General features: G+C 44.3%; 1 protein-coding gene across 1 annotated transcript in view; it reads right to left on the bottom strand.

Moving 5' to 3' along the window:
• The window catches only part of LOC126485037 (lachesin-like), an 897349-nt gene that overhangs the window by 515357 nt on the left and 358751 nt on the right, over positions 1-23241 (bottom strand). Inside the window, exon 3 of the mRNA XM_050108642.1 lies at positions 10664-10871. Coding sequence (XP_049964599.1) covers positions 10664-10871 — 208 coding nt within the window. The remainder of the gene's footprint in view (positions 1-10663; positions 10872-23241) is intronic.

Consider the following 23241-nt stretch of genomic DNA (forward strand, 5'->3'; position numbering starts at 1 on the left):
ACTGGCGTAAATCATGGCAGTGAAAATGAGTGGAAGTGCCGGTCCGTTGTATGGATTCAACGCCTTGAAATGGATCGACGTGTTAACGCGAGAAAATGGTAGAAGGGATCAATCGTGTTCCGACGAGCTCACGAGGGGAACGGGATGCAGTGGACCCTTGGAGACGGATACCTCGCAAAGCGCTTCTGCCAAAAGCAACAACGGGGCTACAGTTCTTCACTGGGTAAAACTGCACAGATACTGGACTGTAATGGCTTGGAGGCATATAGTGTAGTCTGATGACTCACAGTTGTGTCAGTTTACAGATGATGCGAGGCGTCGACGTCCCATAGAGGCGTTCAGTCGCAGTTCGTGGAGGGTGCTGTCAACGCCAGAGGTGGTGGTTACCTGACGTTTGGAATGTGTTTTACGTACCATGACATTAGTAAATTCGTTCAGGTCACCGTGAACGTCAAGCATTGCAGCATTCTCGTTGACAAAGTATTACCCTTTCTTCTATATCTTAGTGATAGGTAAGCTATGGCATAACACGCATGCGTTCCTGATTTGACGAACAGTCCGGCACTCCCACGCATCTAGACTGGCCAGCTAAATCATCGTATCTTAATCCAATAGCAAATGCCAGGAGGTATTTGGAACAGCGGGTGAAATGTATGCAATGTTCCCGTCATTACGTTGATCTACTAAATATAATCGCCTGTGTATGGGATCAGCTAGATATGGCAGATTGGAATAAAGTTGTGGACTGTCTTCCTTAATGAAATTAAGCCTTAATGAACACTACAGGCAGTTTTGCGCAGCTTTGAAATGATGCCTCTTGGGAGCTACCATCAGAAACTTTTTGTGCCACCTTCTCGTTTATACCTGCCAAGAAATTTCATTTATGGGATATTTATCAGCAAGATGCTTTGCTAAAATCAGAGGTAAGTGTTACGTTGTATACTCTCGTTCTTAGAAATTAAAAATTGTACATAGCAACTACTGCAGAGGTATTCCCGACGTCACAGAAGCACGATGGGCAAATTTCAATGATCCTCTCCTTTTCTTCCCAAGCGAAGAATATGTTTGAACCTAAGTATTTATGAGGTAGAAATATCAGGAGCTTCCTCTTTTATTTATGGAAATGAAGCATTTAAACTCCTTTCTAGCATCATATCCATACCAATTGTAAAAATAGGTGTATATACTTATGTATGATCCGTTTCTCCACCTACCCCACTGGATCCATTTCAATCAAACGTGATACACTTAGTACTTAGTGTCGGCATGTGATCACGGTGAGAGTAAGAACCACCCACTTATCAAAGAGGTGGGGGTGGGGATGAAAACGCGGTGAAACCCACGACACACGAAAACCGATAATTTAGTCATCCAGTTTTTGAGAATGGGAGCATTTAGGGACTTGCAACTTACTTTACACATCATATCAAACTTTGGAGAAACTTTTTGTCGCTGACGACGCCCGAAAAATATGCAATGACAAACGTTCATCCCCAATTATATTTTCGCTGTTAATGCAGTAGAGCCGTCGCGTGAAGCATCACGTTATAATTTGTTGCTTATTTACTGCTAACTCTATTCACAACACTTTCACAGACAGAAGACACATATAATACTGGGTGTAGCAACAAAATTATGTCACTGTACAGCACATGGTTCAGGGGATACCACGTCATAAACATTCAGCTGCCTGAAATTGAAAGTGCAGAGTTAAATTTACTAGACGTCGAGGTGAAAGATGTGTACATGTAGGAGTGAAATGCGTTAAATACACTCCTGGAAATTGAAATAAGAACACCGTGAATTCATTGTCCCAGGAAGGGGAAACTTTATTGACACATTCCTGGGGTCAGATACATCACATGATCACACTGACAGAACTACAGGCACATAGACACAGGCAACAGAGCATGCACAATGTCGGCATTAGTACAGTGTATATCCACCTTTCGCAGCAATGCAGGCTGCTATTCTCCCATGGAGACGATCGTAGAGATGCTGGATGTAGTCCTGTGGAACGGCTTGTCTTGCCATTTCCACCTGGCGCCTCAGTTGGACCAGCGTTCGTGCTGGACGTGCAGACCGCGTGAGACGACGCTTCATCCAGTCCCTAACATGCTCAATGGGGGACAGATCAGGAGATCTTGCTGGCCAGGGTAGTTGACTTACACCTTCTAGAGCACGTTGGGTGGCGCGGGATACATGCGGACGTGCATTGTCCTGCTGGAACAGCAAGTTCCCTTGCCGGTCTAGGAATGGTAGAACGATGGGTTCGATGACGGTTTGGATGTACCGTGCACTATTCAATGTCCCCTCGACGATCACCAGTGGTGTACGGCCAGTGTAGGAGATCGCTCCCCACACCATGATGCCGGGTGTTGGCCCTGTGTGCCTCGGTCGTATGCAGTCCTGATTGTGGCGCTCACCTGCACGGCGCCAAACACGCATACGACCATCATTGGCACCAAGGCAGAAGCGACTCTCATCGCTGAAGACGACACGTCTCCATTCGTCCCTCCATTCACGCCTGTCGCGACACCACTGGAGGCGGGCTGCACGATGTTGGGGCGTGAGCGGAAGACGGCCTAACGGTGTGCGGGACCGTAGCCCAGCTTCATGGAGACGGTTGCGAATGGTCCTCGCCGATACCCCAGGAGCAACAGTGTCCCTAATTTGCTGGGAAGTGGCGGTGCGGTCCCCTACGGCACTGCGTAGGATCCTACGGTCTTGGCGTGCATCCGTGCGTCGCTGCAGTCCGGTCGCAGGTCGACTGACACGTGCACCTTCCGCCGACCACTGGCGACAACATCGATGTACTGTGGAGACCTCACGCCCCACGTGTTGAGCAATTCGGCGGTACGTCCACCCGGCCTCCCGCATGCGCACTATACGCCCTCGCTCAAAGTCCGTCAACTGCACATACGGTTCACGTCCACGCTGTCGCGGCATGCTACCAGTGTTAAAGACTGCGATGGAGCTCCGTATGCCACGGCAAACTGGCTGACACTGACGGCGGCGGTGCACAAATGCTGCGCAGCTAGCGCCATTCGACGGCCAACACCGCGGTTCCTGGTGTGTCCGCTGTGCCGTGCGTGTGATCATTGCTTGTACAGCCCTCTCGCAGTGTCCGGAGCAAGTATGGTGGGTCTGACACACCGGTGTCTATGTGTTCTTTTTTCCATTTCCAGGAGTGTATTAGTTGCAATCTTGAACGAAATGCTGTTGGGTTTAGAACTACCAACCTCCTTGTGAGCCGGCCGGTGGTGCAGTGCGGTTCTAGGCGCTTCAGTATGGATCCGCGTGACCGCTATGGTTGCAGGTTCGATCCTGCCTCGGGCATGGATTGTGTGTGTTGTCGTTAGGTTGGTTAGGTTTAAGTAGTTCTAAGTTTTAGGGGACTGATGACCACAGATGTTAAGTCCCATAGTGCTCAGAGCCATTTTAGCCTCCTTGTGAGGTGAGTGTGATAACGTAGAGAAAAAAGTGGAGGAGAGATGGACTGTGATTAGGGGAGGGGAAAATGGACAGAGACAGTGGAGAGGAGATGAAGGAAAGAGAAAAAAAAAGAGGTGGAGGTGGATAGCGGAAGTGGCAGGAACAGATTAGCAGAGAGGGGGCAGGAGGGGATGAACAGAAAGGGGAATAGGAAGTGGACATAAAAAGGGCAGAGGCGGACTAGGTCAGTTAGAAGGGAGAGCAGGGGACTGACACAGAAAGGAAAGGGTTGGAAATGATTAGGGAGAGGTGGGAGACGAAGCTGGACAGAGAGAGAGAGAGAGAGAGAGAGAGAGAGGGCTGAGGAAATGGACAGAGACAGGGAGAGGTGGTGGTGGAATTAGAGAGGGGAGAAGGAGATTAGCAGAGGGTGTAGGAGCAGATGGACTGAGGAAGGAGGAGAAAGTTGACTGAGATAAGGGGAGGAGTAGATGGACAGAGAGAGGGGTGGGAGGAGATGGGCAGATAGTGGGGGATATAGGAAACAGAGAGAGAGAGAGAGAGAGAGAGAGAGAGAGAGAGAGAGATGGGAGAGGCGGGGGGGAGAGAGACGGGGAAGAAGGAGGTGGACCGACAGCAGATAACAATAAACACGTACCCGAGCAACGCCGGATACACAGCCAATTGAACAATGAGTGTGGCGCTGAATTGGTGCTGACAGTGACGCCAACTCTCGGTTATGGAAACAGAATAAAGGACGAAAAGTGTACGGGCGTGCAAGGAGGCAGCTTGTAGATTGACGCGCTGCGAAACTTTTGGGTGTTTGGAGTTACTCTGAAGCCAGCAGAATGGGAATCCGCAGTTGGCAGCAGCGCTCAGTACGGCAGCCGAGCCGCAGCGGATGACACGTGAGCAGGCGGCGGGCCGGCACGGGAGAGAGGCGCAGAAAGCCGCCACGTGGCGCGCCCCAAATCCCCGACCCATTCTGCCCTGCCTGGCTGGCGCCGCGCAGCCAGAGGGCTGCGGATTAGCGGGACTTTGAGTTCCACCGGCCGCTAACTCTGCTTTAAAACAATTCGCAGGCGCAGGCGGCCGCCCGCCTCTGCTCTGCCTGCTAACACGGCCCCGACTACCCCTCCACTCAGCCACCCGCCGTACGCGCTCAGCAGGATGCGTGCACTGGAGTGGGTAGACTGGTCAGTCCTTTAAAAAGCTACAATTGTTTCGTTGGCACGATTATAGTGCTGGGCATCAGAATTGCAAAACTCTGAAGGCGGCATGCAGCAAACGTCTAATTGGCATAAAGTGTAGAACATGCTCGGGAATACAGCTGATCAGCATTCTTGGAGCTCCACGCACTGCAGGTAGTGGAAAATGCTTCAAATGGTTCTGAGCACTATGGGACTTAAATTCTGAGGTCATCAGTCCCCTAGAACTTAGAACTACTTAAACTAACCTAAGAACTCACACACATCCAGAATGAAATTTTCACTCTACAGCGGAGTGTGCGCTGATATGAGACTTCCTGGCAGATTAAAAGTGTGTGCCGAGCCGAGACTCGAACTCGGGACCTATTGCCTTTCGGGGGCAAGTGCTCTACCAACTGATCATATCAGCGCACACTCCGCTGTAGAGTGAAAATTTCATTCTAGAAACATCCCCCAGGCTGTGGCTAAGCCAGGTCTCCGCAATATCCTTTCTTTCAGGAGTGCTAGTTCTGCAAGGTTCGCAGGAGAGCTTCTGTAAGGTTTGGAAGACAGGAGACGAGGTACTGGCAGAAGTAAAGCTGTGAGGACGGGGCGTGCTTGGGTAGCTCAGTTGGTAGAGCAATTGCACGCGAAAGGCAAAAAGTCCCGAGTTCGAGTCTCGGCTCGGCATACAGTTTTAATCTGCCAGGAAGTTTCATCACACACATCCATGCCCGAGGCAGGATTCGAACCTGTGACTGTAGCGGTCGCGCGGTTCCAGACTGTAGCGCCTAGAACCGCTCGGCCAAGCAGGTAGCAAAATGGTTGAAATGGCTCTGAGCACTATGCGACTTAACTTCTGAGGTCATCAATCGCCTAGAACTTATAACTAATTAAAAGTAACTAACCTAAGGACATCACACACATCCATGCCCGAGGCAGGATTCGAACCTGCGACCGTAGCGGTCGCTCGGTTCCAGACTGGAGCGCCTAGAACCGCACGGCCACTCCGGCCGGCAAGCAGGTAGCAGTCCCACCATTTAATTCTGTGAGTACAGAAAGATTACGCCGCCGGTTTCTCATCCTGAAGTTAAGGTGGTGGTTTTTGAGAAGGTCCTGTTATATCTGGTCTACAAAGGAGAAACTTCTATGTCTACATCTACGTCGGAATTCGATAGCAGCAGGATCGTTCCAGCTTCTCGTTCTGTGATACCGTCCCTCTTGTCGATCGGGATCCAACGACTGTCATGTGACTATGGAATCGATGAGTTCAGGAGGGCTACACTCAATGCACTGCTGGAGAGCAACGGCCCCACGCGTCTAGCGCCCGAGAGGACATGTGGTTTGATTGCAGTACGGGATCGTACCGTAACGTCAGTAAATGGGCTTGTCTGCTGCGAGACAGCTATCCACATGGACAGTGAGACGAAATCTGGTGAATCGTGGACTGTCGTCACGGTGACGAATGTTGCAGATTCCTTTCCTGCAGGAGCAGTGGTATGCTCCACGGCCACACTGGACACAGGTGGGGCAGCAACTCGCCTTGTTAAATAGAATCGTGGTCCTACGTATGATATCATGGCTGATGCTGGCATATGAAAAGATTCCGAGGAAAATGAACGTTGCTAGTTGTCATCATCGTTCAGACTCATTAGCTGGGATGATTGTACGCATTAGCTGTGCAGCCTTATCACATTTGGTTGTAGGGCCTGGTGGTCCAGTGGTAAAGCGCGAGCCTAGATACAGGGGGATCGCGGAATCGAATCTCTGTCTAGACCATGGGAATCTTCAGTCTGCCTATAATGAAGCCTTCACTTTTCAACAACGTAAGGAGTCAGCAGGAACGACATGAGATTATGTTTACACTTGAAACTATAGAGCCACTTTCCTTGGCTCTATAACTGTAGTTAAATGCAAGTCAGCAAAGTGGCGTCCAATTGAAAGACATGCTCCGGACCAGTGATTTACACGAAATTGTAATTATTGCCTCTGGTTCTCGTAGCTGGTAATATAGACAGCAACCATTATAGTTTTGATGTCTTATGGCCGATGGTGTATCCTGTATTAGATGCATTTGTGGTCTGACATCTTACGAAGATATCGCCAGATCGCGATGTTGCCTCTGGTTCTTGACTTCTTCGGTATAGCCAGTGGTGAACCGTCTCCGTGGCCAGCACATTCCTCACTCTCCCCACCAATACAAAAAATGTTGTTGCCGAGAGATTCCCAGTACGCCGCCATTCGCCCATTCCTCCCACTGGTGAAGACTAACGTTGACTGGAAGCAGCATGGAGTATCGTACCCGCTCCCATCAAGCAACTTTAGTTACAATTGAAGTCAACCCGGGTTGGAGACATGAGATGGCCGGTATGAGTACTAAATTTCACATCAGATGTATTTTCAAATTACCTAACAATTTCATCGAGCATCCCTCATACCTCTTTTGTACTGGCAATTCATATTATCCAACATGTGCAACAATTTGGCGATCACAAATGTCTCCACCGTCATTCACTGACGCAGTTATCTCCTGAGGAAGATCCAGTTAGACTACACAGCAACTTGTGAAGTGAAATGGAGAGAGAGGACGAAAATTTCTAGTGAGATGGATAGAGGCTATAATATATAACCATTTAATGGTATGGCAGGTGCTGGCTTCGTTATGATAGGAAACGACTTGAGTTGCATCAAGTACATACCAATGTAATACGGCTTTATAAAAACATAAAAAAGTTTTGCATCACTCCAGTTCGCAGAACTCCGAAAGATAGACTTTGACTGTGGATATTGTATCACAGGCACAGTCCCATAGAATTTTCAGAGATGTAACTAAACCGGCTCAGAGATGTAAACAACCATGTATGAGCAGCACCTATTAGACGGAGGGGATCCGACAGCCTATCAGTTCCTGTCATTTATCCAGGAAGGAGGTACACGGCTCGTGTTGCCAGTACTTCAACCATGCCTAGACGGTCAATACCGCGGTTCGATCGCGTCCGCATTGCTACTTTGTGCCAGGAAGGGCCCTCAACAAAAGACGTATCGAGGCGTCTCGGAGTGAATCAAAGCGATGTTGTTCGCTCATGGAGGAGATACAGAGACAGAGGAACTGTCGATGACATGCCTCGCTCAGGCTACCCAATGGCTACTACTGCAGTGGATGACCACTACCTACGGATTATGGCTCGGAAGAGCCCAGAAAGCAACGCCACCATGCTGAGTAATTCTTTTCGTGCAGCCAAAGGACGTCGTGTTACGACTGAAACTGTGCCCAATTAGGCTGCATTATGCGGAATTTCACTCTCTACGACCATGGCGTGGTACATCTTTGCAACCACGACACCAGGCAGCGCGGCACAGATGGGCCCAACAACATGCCGAATGAACCGCTCAGGACTGGCATCAAGTTCTCTTCACCGATGAGTGTCGCATATGGCTTCAGCCAGACAATCGTCGGAGACGTGTTTGGAGGAAACCCGATCAGGCTGAACGCCTCACAAACACCATCCAGCGAGTGCAGCAAGGTGGAGGTTTCCTGCTGTTTTGGGGTGGCGTTATGTGGGGCCGATGTACGCCGCTGGTGGTCATGGAAAGCGCCGTGACGGCTGTACGATACGTGAATGACATTCTCCGACCGATAGTGAAACCACATCGGCAGCATATTATCGAGGCGTTCGTCTTCATGAGCGACAGTTCGCGCCCACATCGTGCACATCTTGTGAATGACTATCTTCTGGATAACGACATCGTTGGACTAGAGTGGCCAGCATGTTCTCCAGACAGGAATCCTATCGAACATGCCTGGGATAGATTGAAAAGAGCTGTTTATGGACGACATGACTCACCAACCACTCTGAGGGATCTACACCGAATTGCCGTCGAGGATTGGGACAATCGGTACCAACTGTGTCTTGATGAACTTGGGGACAGTATGCCACGACGAATACAGGCATGCATCAATGCAAAAGGACGTGCTACTGGGTATTAGAGGTACCGGTGTGTACAGAAATCTGGACCACCACATCTGAAGGTCTCGCTTTATGGTGGTAGAACATGCAATGTGTGGTTTTCATGAGCAATAAAAAGAGCGGAAATAGTGTTTATGTTGATCTCTTTTACAATTTTCTGTAAGGGTTCCGGAACTCTCGGAACCGAAGTGATGCAAAACCTTTTTGATGTGTGTATAACGAGGATACATACAGAACTAAATACTATCAAACTCTTTTGATACGAGCCACTGCTCTCCACATTTCTTCAGATATTTCTTATTATTCAAATGTGAGGAAAGGTACATATTTTATCTTATAGTGGTAATATATGGTAGCAGCCGTCATCAATGAAGAGCAGTTGGATTTCTGGAGAAAAATAGTAGTACACAAGACCGTATGACTTGAAGTAATACTTCATCTTAAAAAATAGAGTGAACGGTCTGTAGAGAAATCCCTTAAAAATGCTGAATCTAATATGTTCTTTGAAATGTTGAAGATACAAACGGGAAGCGAAAGGTTAACTACAACGTGTACAGAAACCAGACTGCGGTTGTAAGAGTCAAAGCACATGAAAGGAAAATAGTAGTTGAGAAGAGAGTGAGACAGTGTTATATGAGCAAGCAGTAATGGGAATGAAAGAGACGTTTGGAACATGAATGACTTCAAGAAGCAGGTACAAAACGCTTAGGTTGCCGTTGACGCTGTCATTCTCTCAGAGGCGGCCATTAATATTGAACATCAGTCGAACAGAATGGAAGTATCCTGAAAAGAAGCTATTGAATTCCACAAAAGTCAATGAAGGGTAGTGGAATGTAATTACATCAAGTAAACCTAAAGGAATTACATTAAGAAACGCGGAACTAAAAGTAGAAAATAACTGACGAAGGACGAAGTAAACCAGATACAAAATTCAGACTAGCAACAGAATTACAGGAAAAGCAGTGGACAGTTAAACAGAACATTGAAAATTATTCGGGTAACGAGATGCAGTGGAAATTCTCTGAGGCAATGGCCAAAGGTATACGTGAAAATTGTAGAGAGTTGATCTGTGGTACTGGAATGGAATTAAGAAGGAAATAACTACGGCAGGACAGGACAGGACAACCTAGGTGCTGAGTGAACAGCGGCGGCGGAGGATTGATGAGTCAGGCAGTGGTCGAGCTTAGAGTTAGGTGAAGAAATACAGTCAATACTGTGGGTAAATTGGATTGAGATTATCATGAGGTACAAATAGAACAACGGCCATAAAAATGACGGGAGTACACCGAAGTCATGTACGACGGACAGAAAATGTCGTGAAGTGTGTTAAAATGGTCAGAGGATCTTGATGTGGAGCAAACAGGTTATCCATTAAGCTGGTTAGATTTTGACAAAAGCTCTGAATGATGAGGGGAACCTTCTTGAATAATAGTGCCCTACTACTATTAGGCAACGATAGGGAAAAAAGGAAGTAGTTCCTAGTGAAGTAGTTCCTTGTGTTCTAAGAAAGCAAAGTGTGGACAATGAAAATCAGGACGACTAAGTGGAAGCATCTAAAATTTTTGGCTGTTGAAAAATGTATAAAATGATACAGCCCTGCAAAGAATAAAAATAGAAACATTGCCTGCGGAAAGCCTTGCAATCGTGTCAGTTAATTGAGGACTATGTCGTGCCGTTTTCATGAGCTTTTGTGTGCAAATCTTGTGACTTTAACAACGATAAATAATCAATACCTACAGTTTCGTCATCAGCATCCTTGTATCACTGACCAGCACGTTGATTCCTCTGTAATAACGCTGGGAAACAGACGGATAAAAGTTTCAAGTAGTGAGTGGATTGCGTTTTGCTTCTTTTAGAATTACCTTCAGTGTTTAAGCTGTCTGCAATGGCCAGTGTTTACAAATTCGTAAAAGTAAAGCAACGATATTGTCCATTAACAAAGCAGTAAGCTCGGTCTTCTGCTTAGCCTGCCGCAAACAGACATCGTGACTACTACAGAGGCAGATAGTGCCTTAAACAAGACGTGCTACTGTACGAGTATGGCAGCGCAATACTGCGGCCGTGGAGACTCACCGACGACGTGCAGGTAGCCGAACTGCGTCTTGGCGGTGACGGTGTTGATCTGGCACATGTAGCGGCCCTTGTCCTCCTCCTGCACGTTGCTGATGTGCAGGAACCACGTGCGGTGCTTGTCGTGCGTCACCGAGATGCGGGGGTTCCTCGTGATCACGTGGTTGTGCACCGTCAGGATCGCCGACTGCTCGAAGTGCATCCACGCCACCTGCGTCAACACAAAAGACACGCCTCGAGTAAACGTCTCAGTCGGTGTGTGAAGTAGTTTCAGGCAGTTCCGTATTGGCAGAAGAGTACAAGACATAATGCATTTTCAGCGTGAAGTAATGGAAATGATATGGTCTTTCGGATTTTCTTGCTATGCTCGCATCCTCCTACACAAGGTATGTCAATTTATTCGGCTATTGTAGACAAGAGCACACACTGTTAAAAGTGAACACGATGCTTGAAATTATAAATACCAAATCTGTATACTGTTCGAGTGACTGCATAGGAGTGTTTTAATAAGTGAAACACGGAAACATTCCTTAGAGTATCCTATTCAACAAATTACTTCAATTTTTCGACATAGTCCAGAGAAATGGTTACAGTTTTTACAACGACGAACAAGTTTCATGAAGCCATCACGGAAGATGCTTCTCTTTCAGTAACCAGGTTCTCACCTTTCATTTCAGGCGTGAGCATCTGTAAGATCCATAATCGTAGAGCTGACGATAGCCAAGTGAAGTACGGATGTGAGTCATACTATGTTACGAAATTTAGAGCCCATCTATAATTTCCCGCTGAGTGATGCCCAATACACTTGAATCAGCTTTTTATGTGTTTTCATTTAACTGGCTTTTGGCCTACAAGCCACAAATTCTTCTAAACAGTTTTCGAAGATGACTGCCAACTGTCGTTAAGTAATGTATAAAATACGCATTTAAACCATCAGCTGTTTTTATTTTAAATTCAAATTCTACCAGTTTCGTTCTTGGACCATCATCACGGATGAAGGGTTCAAATGGTTTGAGCCGCGATACTGCGTTAGCTGATGTTCTGCACTGCTCTGCGTACAATTCGTATTTGGATGTTTGCTTCTAAGGTCTTGTATCACATGTTTATATTCATGAAACGCAATGCACATTTTAAGTAATGACTAACGCAATATGGCGGCTTAAACCATTTTAACCCTTCATCCGTGAAGATAGTCCGAGACCTAAACCGGTAAAATTTGAGTTTAAGATAAAAACACCTGGTGGTTTGAATATGCATTTTATACAAATTCATCACTAACTGTTACTGTTTTAGGTATTTTCTATGACTAACATTTATTGAACATTTTTTAAATTATTTTTAAAATTGATATATTATTTGCTGAAGGGAATTTCCCATGTTGGTGGTTAATGGTTAGTGTCATCCTTTAAGTGTATTGGTATTAGTTTTTTTTTTTTACTTCCTTAGTAACGAGCTGTCTGGCACTTCGGTGACAAAACTGCATTCACAACGCACACGTAACACTCATCCATATAGCCACATTGGACACCTGTAAAATTTACAGAATATAATGAAAATATATGGGCAGAGAGATGTTTTGAAGCCTCAGACATCTATGATGTATATATGCAGACTGAAGCGACGAATATAACAACTTTTCTTCTCTACTCTTATTTATCCCCTATTTGAATAACTTTTTCCAGTATTCTGGGAATCTGGCAAAGGAGCTCACCATTTGGAATTATTGGACGTGGCCTTACTTTTTGTGCATTAACCAGATAACGAAGGGAAACCTCTCGATCCTTTGTCAGAGATGGGTTTGGAACTATTATGTGAGGGGTGTTAGGAAGGAAAGGTACGACACAACACTCTGAATATGAATGAAATCCTTATTCCTAAGTAATCACCAGAGGCTCAGGAGCACAACTACCCCACTGTTTCAAGAGCCAAAATATACCCCCCCCCCCCCCACTTAAAAAAAACTGGGCCAAGCATATGGACGTTGGAGGGCCACATGTCAGGGCTGTAGGGCGGATGCTCGTCCGCCCCGACTTGAACTTGATCATTGCACTTGGTGTGACATTAGGCACGCGTGGACGCACGTTATCGTGGAGTAGAGTCACCTCGTACATGAGCAGCGCAGGCCGTTTTCTCTTGGTGGATTTGCACAGGTTACAGAGAGTATCACTGCAGACGTCAATGTCTATATAGCAGAAATAAATTCTGAAGGAATGGAGGAATATCTAGGAGGAATTAATATTTTCTAATTTCTTAGAATTTATGATTTTGACCCGTATTTGATGGCAGCGCCCAATATATATAATAGTGAGGCGAATTTCATAATCACTAAAACGGTCCTCTGAGCTCATTAAACGTTTGGAGAATGCCAACAATTGTCATCAACTATAATCGCACGTTCTTTATTCAACTTTAATACACCTTCTTCATTAAATGTGAGTTCAGATTCTCATTTTCCTTCATTGTCCAGGAAATCTCTCGCCGTTGCCTTTTTTCTTCCCCTCCTCCTTCAGCTTCCAATGTGTTTCTTGTTTATATATATAACAAGTAATCAGATGGCCCTAACCTTTTAAATAACTATAAAAATACTGTAAAATATTGAACAAAGTTATTCAGAAACCAAAAAGTATGTATCTGTGCTCAAAAATTAATAACTCCACTAATAAAATCAAAACTATGTGGGAATGATACGAAATCAGACTGGTGCAAATTACCCCAACAAGACCCAAAATATTGCTCTTAACAATGAAGGTAAGCTAGTTCAAAATCAAGATATTGTAGCTAAAACCTTTAATGAGCACCTTATAACTGTTGCTGAGAAAACAGCATGCAAAGGCTCTTCAGAAGAGCCAATAAAAACTCTGAAAGAACTTTTCCCTAACTCTATAGACATGATAGGTATGGCCCCCATAACTGTGCAAGAAGTAAGAAAAACCATAGTTTCTCTAAAAACTAAAAATTCATAGGGGGTAGACAATATTTCCAGCAAATTGCTAAAAGCCAGCTGTAATCAGATCTCTAAAGTTCTAACTCATATATTCAATGCCTCTCTAAATCTAGGTATGTTCCGTGACAGAATGAAGTATCTTACTTGAAGCACATCTACAAAAAAGGTGATCCACAGATGTCTCCAACAATCATCCTATCTCTCTTGTAACAGCATTTTCTAAAGTCTTTGAAAAATTAATATATGTCAGGATTATCAATCACCTCGAAAAATTTGCACTAATTAGTATCCCACGCGCGGGTTCCCGGGTTCGATTCCCGGCGGGGTCAGGGATTCTCTCTGCCTCGTGATGGCTGGGTGTTGTGTGCTGTCCTTAGGTTAGTTAGGTTTAAGTAGTTCTAAGTTCTAGGGGACTGATGACCATAGATGTTAAGTCCCATAGTGCTCACAGCCACTAATTAGTAAACAACAATTTGGTTTCAGATCAGGTATATCTACAACCGAAGCAATTTAAACACTTACAGATAACTTTTTAGAATGCCTTGACAAGAAAAAATTACCTGTTGGCATATTGTGTGAAGCGACTAAGGTTTTTGATTGCATCGATCACTGAATACTTTTATTAAAAGCAGCCCAATATGGAATCCGTGGACAAATAGGTAACTGGCTCAGATCATAACTAGAAGACAGACAACAAAAAACAGTATTAGGTGTTAACAATCTACAAGTAGGACAGGTAGAGTCTGACAGGGGAACAGTACACAATGGAGTTCCACAAGGGTCAGTCCTTGGTCCCCTCCTGTTTAATATATATAGTAATGACCTACCCCTGTCCTTGAACAGAGCTAACAATATCACAATTTTTGCAGATGATGGAAGTATAGTGACAGCCAGCAAAACCTCCACTGACGTAGAGTTAAATGCCAACCAAGCACTTGCAAATGCTCAGAACTGGTTCACAGCAAATTCTCTAGCAACAGACCTCAGCATAACAAATTACATGCAGTTCCAATCCAGTTACATAAGCCCAGAAGAGATTAACGTTGCACACTAGAGCCGACAGTTACAAAGCGTTCAGTGCAAAAAGTTCCTAGGCGTTCACATAGATAACCGGCTCAACTGGGAATTCCACATACAGCAAACACTAAAAAAGCTTAGCTCAGCAACATTTGCCATCCGAATAATCTCCAAAATTGGAGACATCAACGTATCAAGTCTGCATATTTGGGTTCTTTCATTCAGTGATGTGCTATGGAATAAACTTTTGGGGCAGCTTACTACCTTAAAAAAAACTGGTATGCCAGAAAAAAGTAGTCCGAATTATTTGTAGAGTTCCTCCAAGAACCTCATGTCGCAATCTTTTTAAACAGTCAGGTTTATTAACCACTACCTCACAATAGTTCCTCTCACTCATGGCTTTTACACTTCTCAATTGCTCTTAATATGAAACACATGAGGCATACCATCATTATAACACAAGTACACTGTGAGCGGAAAAATCTGTCTCTGATACAAAAACGAGTAAAGTACACAAGTATAAAAATCGTTAACTGACTCCTGAGTAATATAAAGTGTCTACAAGAAAAGAAAATGCTATTCAAAAAAATGTAAAGGAATTCCAACGGGAAAATTTTTTTTACTCTTTAGATGAATTCTTCAGCAGATATAAATAATTTGACTAGTAATTCAGATTATTTCCTTTGTCATTGTATCTGTATTGTTTTTTATCACTACTGTATTTTTGTATTGTATTGTTTATTATCTCTATTATATTATTATATTGTACCAGTTTTGAATCATCATCTACCATATGTAAAATACCAGTATGTATTGTATTGCATGACATTTATATTGTATCTGCTTTGACTCGTTCCACACCTATGCGTAATCATGCCATACTGGATCTATGGAATATGTATCTCAAATAAAAAAATAAAAATAAAATAAACCTAGACGTGGCGAGGGACTCAGTACTCAATGATCCAGATGACCAGTGTGGGACAGTCTATTCTTGATATCTGGTCGCCTGGTAAGTGGAGAGAGGAAGTAAATTGGTCAGCAATGTGGGAGTTTAGATGAAGAAGATCTTCTGAGGCAAAGAAGGCGGACGAGTCATTTTCTCCGATACCTGAACGGTAGTAAAGGCGGAAAGGAAGGACCTCAGTACGGTGGATCTAGCGGAAGAGGCAACCCACCAAGCAGAACAAAAGTCCACGTCGCTCCTGGCTTGCAACAAGCGGCTATGTGGTCAGCGTCTCTCTACACGTTGATGGCGGCTGCAGAAATCGGTAGCGTCTGTTACCAAAGTGGTCGGGAACGATAGGCGTCTGTTCCCATATTCGGCGGCCTCTTGAGACCCATCTGACGATTCGATCACAGATGTAACATCCCACGAAGGGGTAACACCCCTTCCTGATTTACTTTCATCCAAGATATGATGATAAACACTGAACAGAAAAGTACCCCAGGAGGTAAACAATCCTTCATAGCTGGAAACAGTGATGCAACTAGGCCCTCTTATTCTGGGGAGCCTAGTACATCGAGTACGGAAGAATCGGAACTTCCTAGAAATTCTCACATACAGCCTAAGAAGAAACATCTGCTAGGCACATTGAACATCAACGCCCTAATAAAGATTGGGAAACTTAATTAAGAGATGCGTTAAAAAGACGCAACATACTCATACTATCACTTCAGGAAACCAAATACTGTGTTTAAAACACATTTGAATCAAAGGGCTACAGGATCTATAAAGGAAAACCGACCATAAGGAATGAATAGAAAGTCAGCATGATTCGAACAGTTTTCATGGTCAATCGGAATCTAACAAAATCCATAACGAATTATGCTTCCCCATCGGAGCGAATATCACTTTTCTCGTTCAGATTAGGAAACAGGGGCTACTCCATCATAAATGCACATGCACCTACCAACAACGACAATAGTAAAATCCAGAAAAACTCGAACAAATTCGGGAGACACTACCAAATGAGACATCAAAAATACCAAAGCATCACGTAAAATTACTCCTAGGAGACTTCAGCCCACAGATCGACAGAGAAGAGAATTGCAAGGCAATAGTAGGATAATATCCTTCACACAAACGCACCAATGAGAATGGAGAAGGGCTCATCAACTTATACAGGCAATTTGACTTAAAGCTAATGTCAACCTTTTTCAGGGAATTACCAAGGAGAAAGAACACCTGGTATTCTCCGAATACACATTTAGGCTTATACCAACTGGATGATGTGGCACTAACTAAACAAAAGCATAGAGAAATCATGAACGTAGTGGTCATAAGAGTACTAGGCACACGTTTGGACCATTTTTAACAGAAATCAAAGCCAAATTTAAACCTAAAAGATCAAACTTAAACACCTAAACACCACGGGAAAAGAGAAAAGAATCTTAGCAGAAAACACCAAAACACCATACATAGCATAGAATGTTTCAGGCTATTGATCAATACTGAAAAATTTACTGTCAACAACGAAATTCGCAACCAAGGAGGGTGATGTCTAGTGAATAGAGGCAGGTCATCAGCCAATGTATGAAGAAGTTCAGGGAAGTTAAAAAGAAATACAGATTGTGGATTTGTCTTAGGTTCTAATCGGTCTATAGCTGGCCACATCCTGTAATAGAAAAGATATATACCAATCTCTCTGTGAATAGTGCTTACACAATAGAAAATATGTGCAGTATTTTGTGTGTAAGTCTACATATGTCATATAACGTAGATGGAATAAATTAAATAAAAAGAAACAATAAATAAATAACCAAAGAAAATTCAGTCAAAATCTGATTAACCGTTATAAGAAATAAGTTTGTGTGTTGCGTACAAGAGAAGGAACGGTTAGTCCATCACATTCACAATAAGGCTTATTTCGTCCCTACATGGAGTGCAGGTGCGTGAAGATCGATCCAGAATATTTCTTGCGAAATACAGTGATTGTTGTCATAGAACAGTACCATTTTTAATTACCACACAGTTCTATTGTCCCAAGTTTACATTCATTCATCTAACTCTTCACTCTGCTAACAACAGCACAAGCCCTAATTCTGCGCTAAATTTCACCTGGAGCAACGTGTCCGTCTGCTAGGAACTCGGCGCTAGAACGCTGCTTAAAGAGATCACCTACGCAACTTGTTACTAAAACACCTTGTAGCTGACTGCACCTGCCTCAGGCAAGCACGTAGTATGCCGCAACCGTCTATACGCCAGTGCTGCTATCTGTTCAGCGTTAAGCTACATGGAGACATTACTTATCGTTAAGTCCCGTAATACGTCATTTGTAAAATTTTTATACTTATTGTCCTTGGGGCAGTGTTAACTGTCACGTGGGAGAATCGGCTGTTCGCATCAGTGACTCACATGAGCCTCATCGAACTGGCCGTCGCTTATTAAACGGTACGTCAGTAAAGACAGTTGTAATTATGTGGAAAATTCGGTTGGACTTAGTTTTACTTATTTTTCATTCATTATTCATTCAGCAAAACTTTCCTAGCCTCTCTGCTGGACTAAATTATGGAATCGACATAGCTTCTAGAGGAGGAAGCTTTTTTGCATGCGTACCAGTCAGGAACTACGCCAAGTGCTGCGATCAGGTCACAGCGTGGCGCTGTGGGCCAACAGTGACGCGGGGAGTAATCGAAACGCGTCGCCGGACAGTGTAAAAACGCGTTGGAGACATACGTAACTAATCTTCCGTCGGTTCTTTAATTGTAGTAAGCACGGCAATGCAGTCACAGTTCTTCCTTCTGGGATCCTCCTTGACAGAAATGAATCCTTATATAGTAACTAATTTACAAAATTTGTACGACACTTGTTTAAATTTGACTCACTGCACACGTATATGGCTGTCATTATCATACACTGGGCAGCTATTAATTGTTAATTAGAATTTATATTTAAACTTCCCTCAGCGTATCTCTGTCCTCATACAATGTAATCAACTAGATTGTGCAGGTAGGTTAGTAACTGATGTTATTGTCGAAGAACAATAGTTTAACCAGCCATCTACAGGTTGGTGCGAAACCCTACCTTAAACCTAACGCCAGCTGTTGTTGATAGTTGTTTCAACTGAAGTTGAATTCCTCTGTGTTTATCATTAGTTACGTCTCCATTTATTTTATTTATCTTCTGATTTATATTGCTGTAATTCACACTAAGGTAATTACATGGTAGAATTTGTTCAATCTATGTGCTCATTTATACTCGCAGCCTATAACATAAAAAATATAAACGATGTTTTTGTTACATCGTACTTTTGTCGCCTTCTCAGGGATTTCAGCCATCATGTATCACTGTTTCAGTCTACTGGCATTATACATACGGATATACACTGATGGAAAACAAAACCGCCACGCCAAAAAATAATTAAAGTAGACTAATAAAATTTGTGTGTTGACTAATAAAATTTCGTAAATATATATGTCTAGGTAACATATATAAGTGATTAACGCTGCGAGATCACAGGATAATGGAAGCGCAAGATAAGGCATTGCAAATGTGAATTGCTGGTGCATTAATAGCCGGTGTTACCGCCAGATCGCTGAACGCAAGCGTGCAAACGTATATGCATTATACTTTAGAGATGCGGGACGACAGTTTGTTGGATGGAGGTCTATGCCTGTTTGTCTTGCTCGGTCAATACAGGGATTGTTAATGCTGTTTGTGGATGTAGATAGAGTTGTCCGATGATGTGCCACATGTGCTCTATTGGGGACAGGTCTGGTCATCGAGCAGACCAAGGCAACATGTCGATACTCTGTAGAGCATGTTGGGTTACATTAGCGATATGTGGGCGAGCGTTATTCTGTTGGAAAACACGACTTGGTATGCTCATCATGAATAACAACGCAACTAGTCGAACCATCAGATTGACCTACAGATTTGCAGTCAGGCTGTGTGGGACAACTACGAGAGTGCTCGTGTTGTCATATGAAATCACACTCCAGACCATAACTCCAGGTGTAGGTCCAGTGTGTCTAGCACGCAGACGGGTTTGTAGCAAGCCCTCTACTGGCCTCATTCTAATCACTGCCGGCACCGAGGCAGAAGCAGCTTTCATCAGAAAACACAACCTCCACCCTGCTGTCCAATTACTGTAAGTCTCGGTTGACACCACTGAAGCTGCAAACGTTGCTGATTTGCGGTCAGTGGAATGCACGCTACAGAGCGTCTGCCTCGGGGCTATACTTGAAGAAACCGATTTCTAACACTTCGTTGTATTACTGAGATGCAAAGTGCTTTTAATTCCTACAAACAACAATTATGACACTGTGACTATGAACTGAATTTCTACGCTGACTCTTCAAAACTTTCAAGTTGTCTCTTTCTAGCAGCGTTGTAGTTATGTTTCCATCATTTTGTGATTTGTGTGAGGTAAATTATTGATAGCAGCTTTTGTATATTAGCGGGTAGGTAGGGCAGCCCTGCAAACTGTCGGTACTCGTAATAAAAGTATCAGTTCAATTTCGATAAACCCTTGTTACTTTAACATTATTCTCTGTCATTCACAAGTTAATTACTACTCACCAGCCATTTATCGAGAAGCATCGTGTACACTGACGCAGCAATAAATAACATGTACACGATGTGTACCTTGGGTACACTCAATCTCCAACATTCGACTGAAGAAAGTACTAGGTGTTCCATAGGTGTAGACCACCATTCTTTAAGCAAAAAACGTCTGCAATCTTAAATTTAAAGTCAAATAATATGAAAGAGAAGAAAGTGAAAACCGATGTGTCCACGTTTCCAACATGGTTACCATTTAGGAAGCCGCCAATCGGACACAACTAAATTTTCAAATGGACACTGTGTCTTGTGACACATCAGAGACGCAAAGAATTAGAAGAGGGAAACAACGGTGCCCTTCATTTGAGCTTAGCTTTTATCGTTCTCGAGTTTATTCCTCGCAGATGACGTGAAATCTGATGGCAGTACCTCAAGCTGAACGCATTCGCATCGTGTTACATCATGAGAGAAGAGCAACCTTGCTATAGCAGAGGATTTCCACGAAAGCCACCTAAACAGACCACTCATTACGCACAGTGCGGTGGGGAGCGTCTCCCAAAATTCAGTGAAACTGACTGTTTCTCCGGCAAACCGAAAGTTGCTCGACTGGAAACGGCTTTAGATGAATCAGTACAATCGACGTTTGGGCACCGTTTGGTAAACGTGAAAGGCAGTACTCAGCTCTGCAGCAACACCTCAGAGAGCGAAGTGTTGACGCTTGTACTCGTATTGCAGTACTAATCTCGGTTAAAATCTATGGGGAATGGGGCAAGAACTTTCCGACGTGCTGGATCAAGTCAAGCACATCTTGTAACCAGCTCTTACCTTGTTCTGTACAAAATGCGACGTAACGTGAGACCCACAGAGATGTGCTCTAATGAAATACACAAGTTTTTTTATTTCGTGTAATTTTCTACCTGTTTGATGTATTACATGACTCTATTTCCGTTTGAAAATTAGTAGTGGTTTCAGAATGGCCGCTTTTTGTTGATAACATAGACTCACAGATTCTCTCCCTCACACATCTCGTGCCACATTATTTTAAATTTCTGTTTATCCACCTGTTCTTGTCTTTGCAGGTCAGCCTGGATGTGAGTTTTAGGTGGTTTTCCAATTCCGACTAGGTGAATATTGGGGACTGGTACCCAAGTCCTGCCTCCGTTAAACGATCTGTAAACATTTAGAAAACGTTCGTACAGTTTCACGTAGGATAACAATACAGACAGACTGTTATGACATGACAAAACTACCATCTTCCAGTCACGAGTGTGGGTTTTCAATCGCTCTGGGAGATGGATGATCGGAACTACAACATATCAAACATTAGTTCGCTTAATGACAGAAATGACGAAAACATTTACTCAATTTTATACAATCCATTGCCACAGGAAGGTGTAGAATATTTACAGCTGTTTTTGAACAGTAAACCATCGCTTGACGCACTCAATTACGATCTCATCTCTTGACGTGCAAGTTCATCATTTACAAAAGTACAGTTTCATCTTGGCTTTGAATAGTACTGGCGTCCTAACTAGATGATGCTGACTCCTTCATTGGAGGTTACGAACTCGGGCTGAGCGAGTCCGTGCCCAGCTCTATATCAACCTCTGTGCGACGGCGCTTTGGGGCTGAGAGAAAAGAGGAGTATCCGCTTCAGCCTTCCTCATTCGTTATTGCGGATTGGAGTTAGACATCGCTGATGTGTCTGGTATCGATGCACGTTGCAGACTGTGATGTGGCACCGCGATCTCAGGACTATACCACAGAGACAGGTGCGATACACAAACTACTTCACAAGGGGTGAGCAGGAGGGCGCAGTGGTGGCGACAGGAAAACCATCTCGCCACCCTCTACCACTAACATTAACATGTCGACCGCCTGGAGGGACGGAATAAGGCCATAACAAGAGGGAGCAGGAGTGCCCCTGCACAGTGGAGGAAGGGCCCCAGCAGGCGTAGGACGCAACCCGGCGGTGCTGCGTGCGGCCGTCGCCGGCGGCGCACTGGAGGCGGCTGGGAGCCGCATTGGCAGTCGCCGCTCCCAGCTGCCGCCCCCGCTGCCACCACCAGTTCCCGGCTCTCGTATTTGCTGCCGCGCCGCGACCGACTTCTGGCTGTATTGTGTCGGGCCTCCCGCAGCTCCAGGGAGCGTCAAATATTCACGAGCCCATTGTGACGCTATTCCAACAAATTTCCGAAACGGAACGTCGCCTCGCGTCTTTGTTCCTTTGCATACTGAGTGAGCGGGTGCGAGTGTTGCTCGGCAGAATTCTGTCCCCCACGGCGGCCGTGCTTCCGTACTCTTGATCTCGCGTCGAGCATTTGTTAGCCCCTCAAATGAGACCTCAAATATAAATTGTTCCTTTGGCTCTGTCCGCAACAGTCCCGATGCCAATAAAAGCGGTGTGACGCGTTTAGGATGCAGCGAAAACATTTTGCGCTGATGTTTACAACCTCTTGAGAACGTAGACGTACTAACTGCTGGCCACCTATTGCAATTTTCGCAGTTCGTTCGACCAGCTACAATGGCCGATCCACTGCACTTTGTCACATACTGCCGTTCTTAACACAAAGTATGCATCAAATATGAGTCTTTTATTAATGAACAATGTAGGAAAAGCCAGACTGCTACTTACCGTAAAGAAGACACAACCAGCATCCAGTAAACGGATGGACACACACCATTCACATATACAAGCAAGCACACCTCATGCATACATGACCGCCAACTCCAGAATCTCGGTAGGGCATGAAGGCTGTCGCTGAAAGCCTTATGTAAGTGTATTGTACTTGTGCGTGTCTGCAACTTAATATGTCTTCTTTACAGTAAGTTTCCTGCAATGTTAATATTCCTGCCTGGAGTTTCCATTGTTTTCTTTTATTAATGAAATGTCTCTCACGCTTTTCATCAAGCGCTCTTATAAATTTCTATCAACTAAGACATGAATGTTCTTTTATTGTATATGGTTCTAAGTGTGTAAAAGCCATTTTCCATGAAATCGATCTTAGAAGGTACAGTTCACTGGAATGAAAAGAAATATGTAAACAACGTCGCTATTACAATAAAATACTAAGGGGCACTCGCTTTTGACTTACTTTAACTTCTTCTATTATA

Source organism: Schistocerca serialis, chromosome 6 (genome assembly GCF_023864345.2).
Source record: "Schistocerca serialis cubense isolate TAMUIC-IGC-003099 chromosome 6, iqSchSeri2.2, whole genome shotgun sequence".
Taxonomy (NCBI): domain Eukaryota; kingdom Metazoa; phylum Arthropoda; class Insecta; order Orthoptera; family Acrididae; genus Schistocerca; species Schistocerca serialis.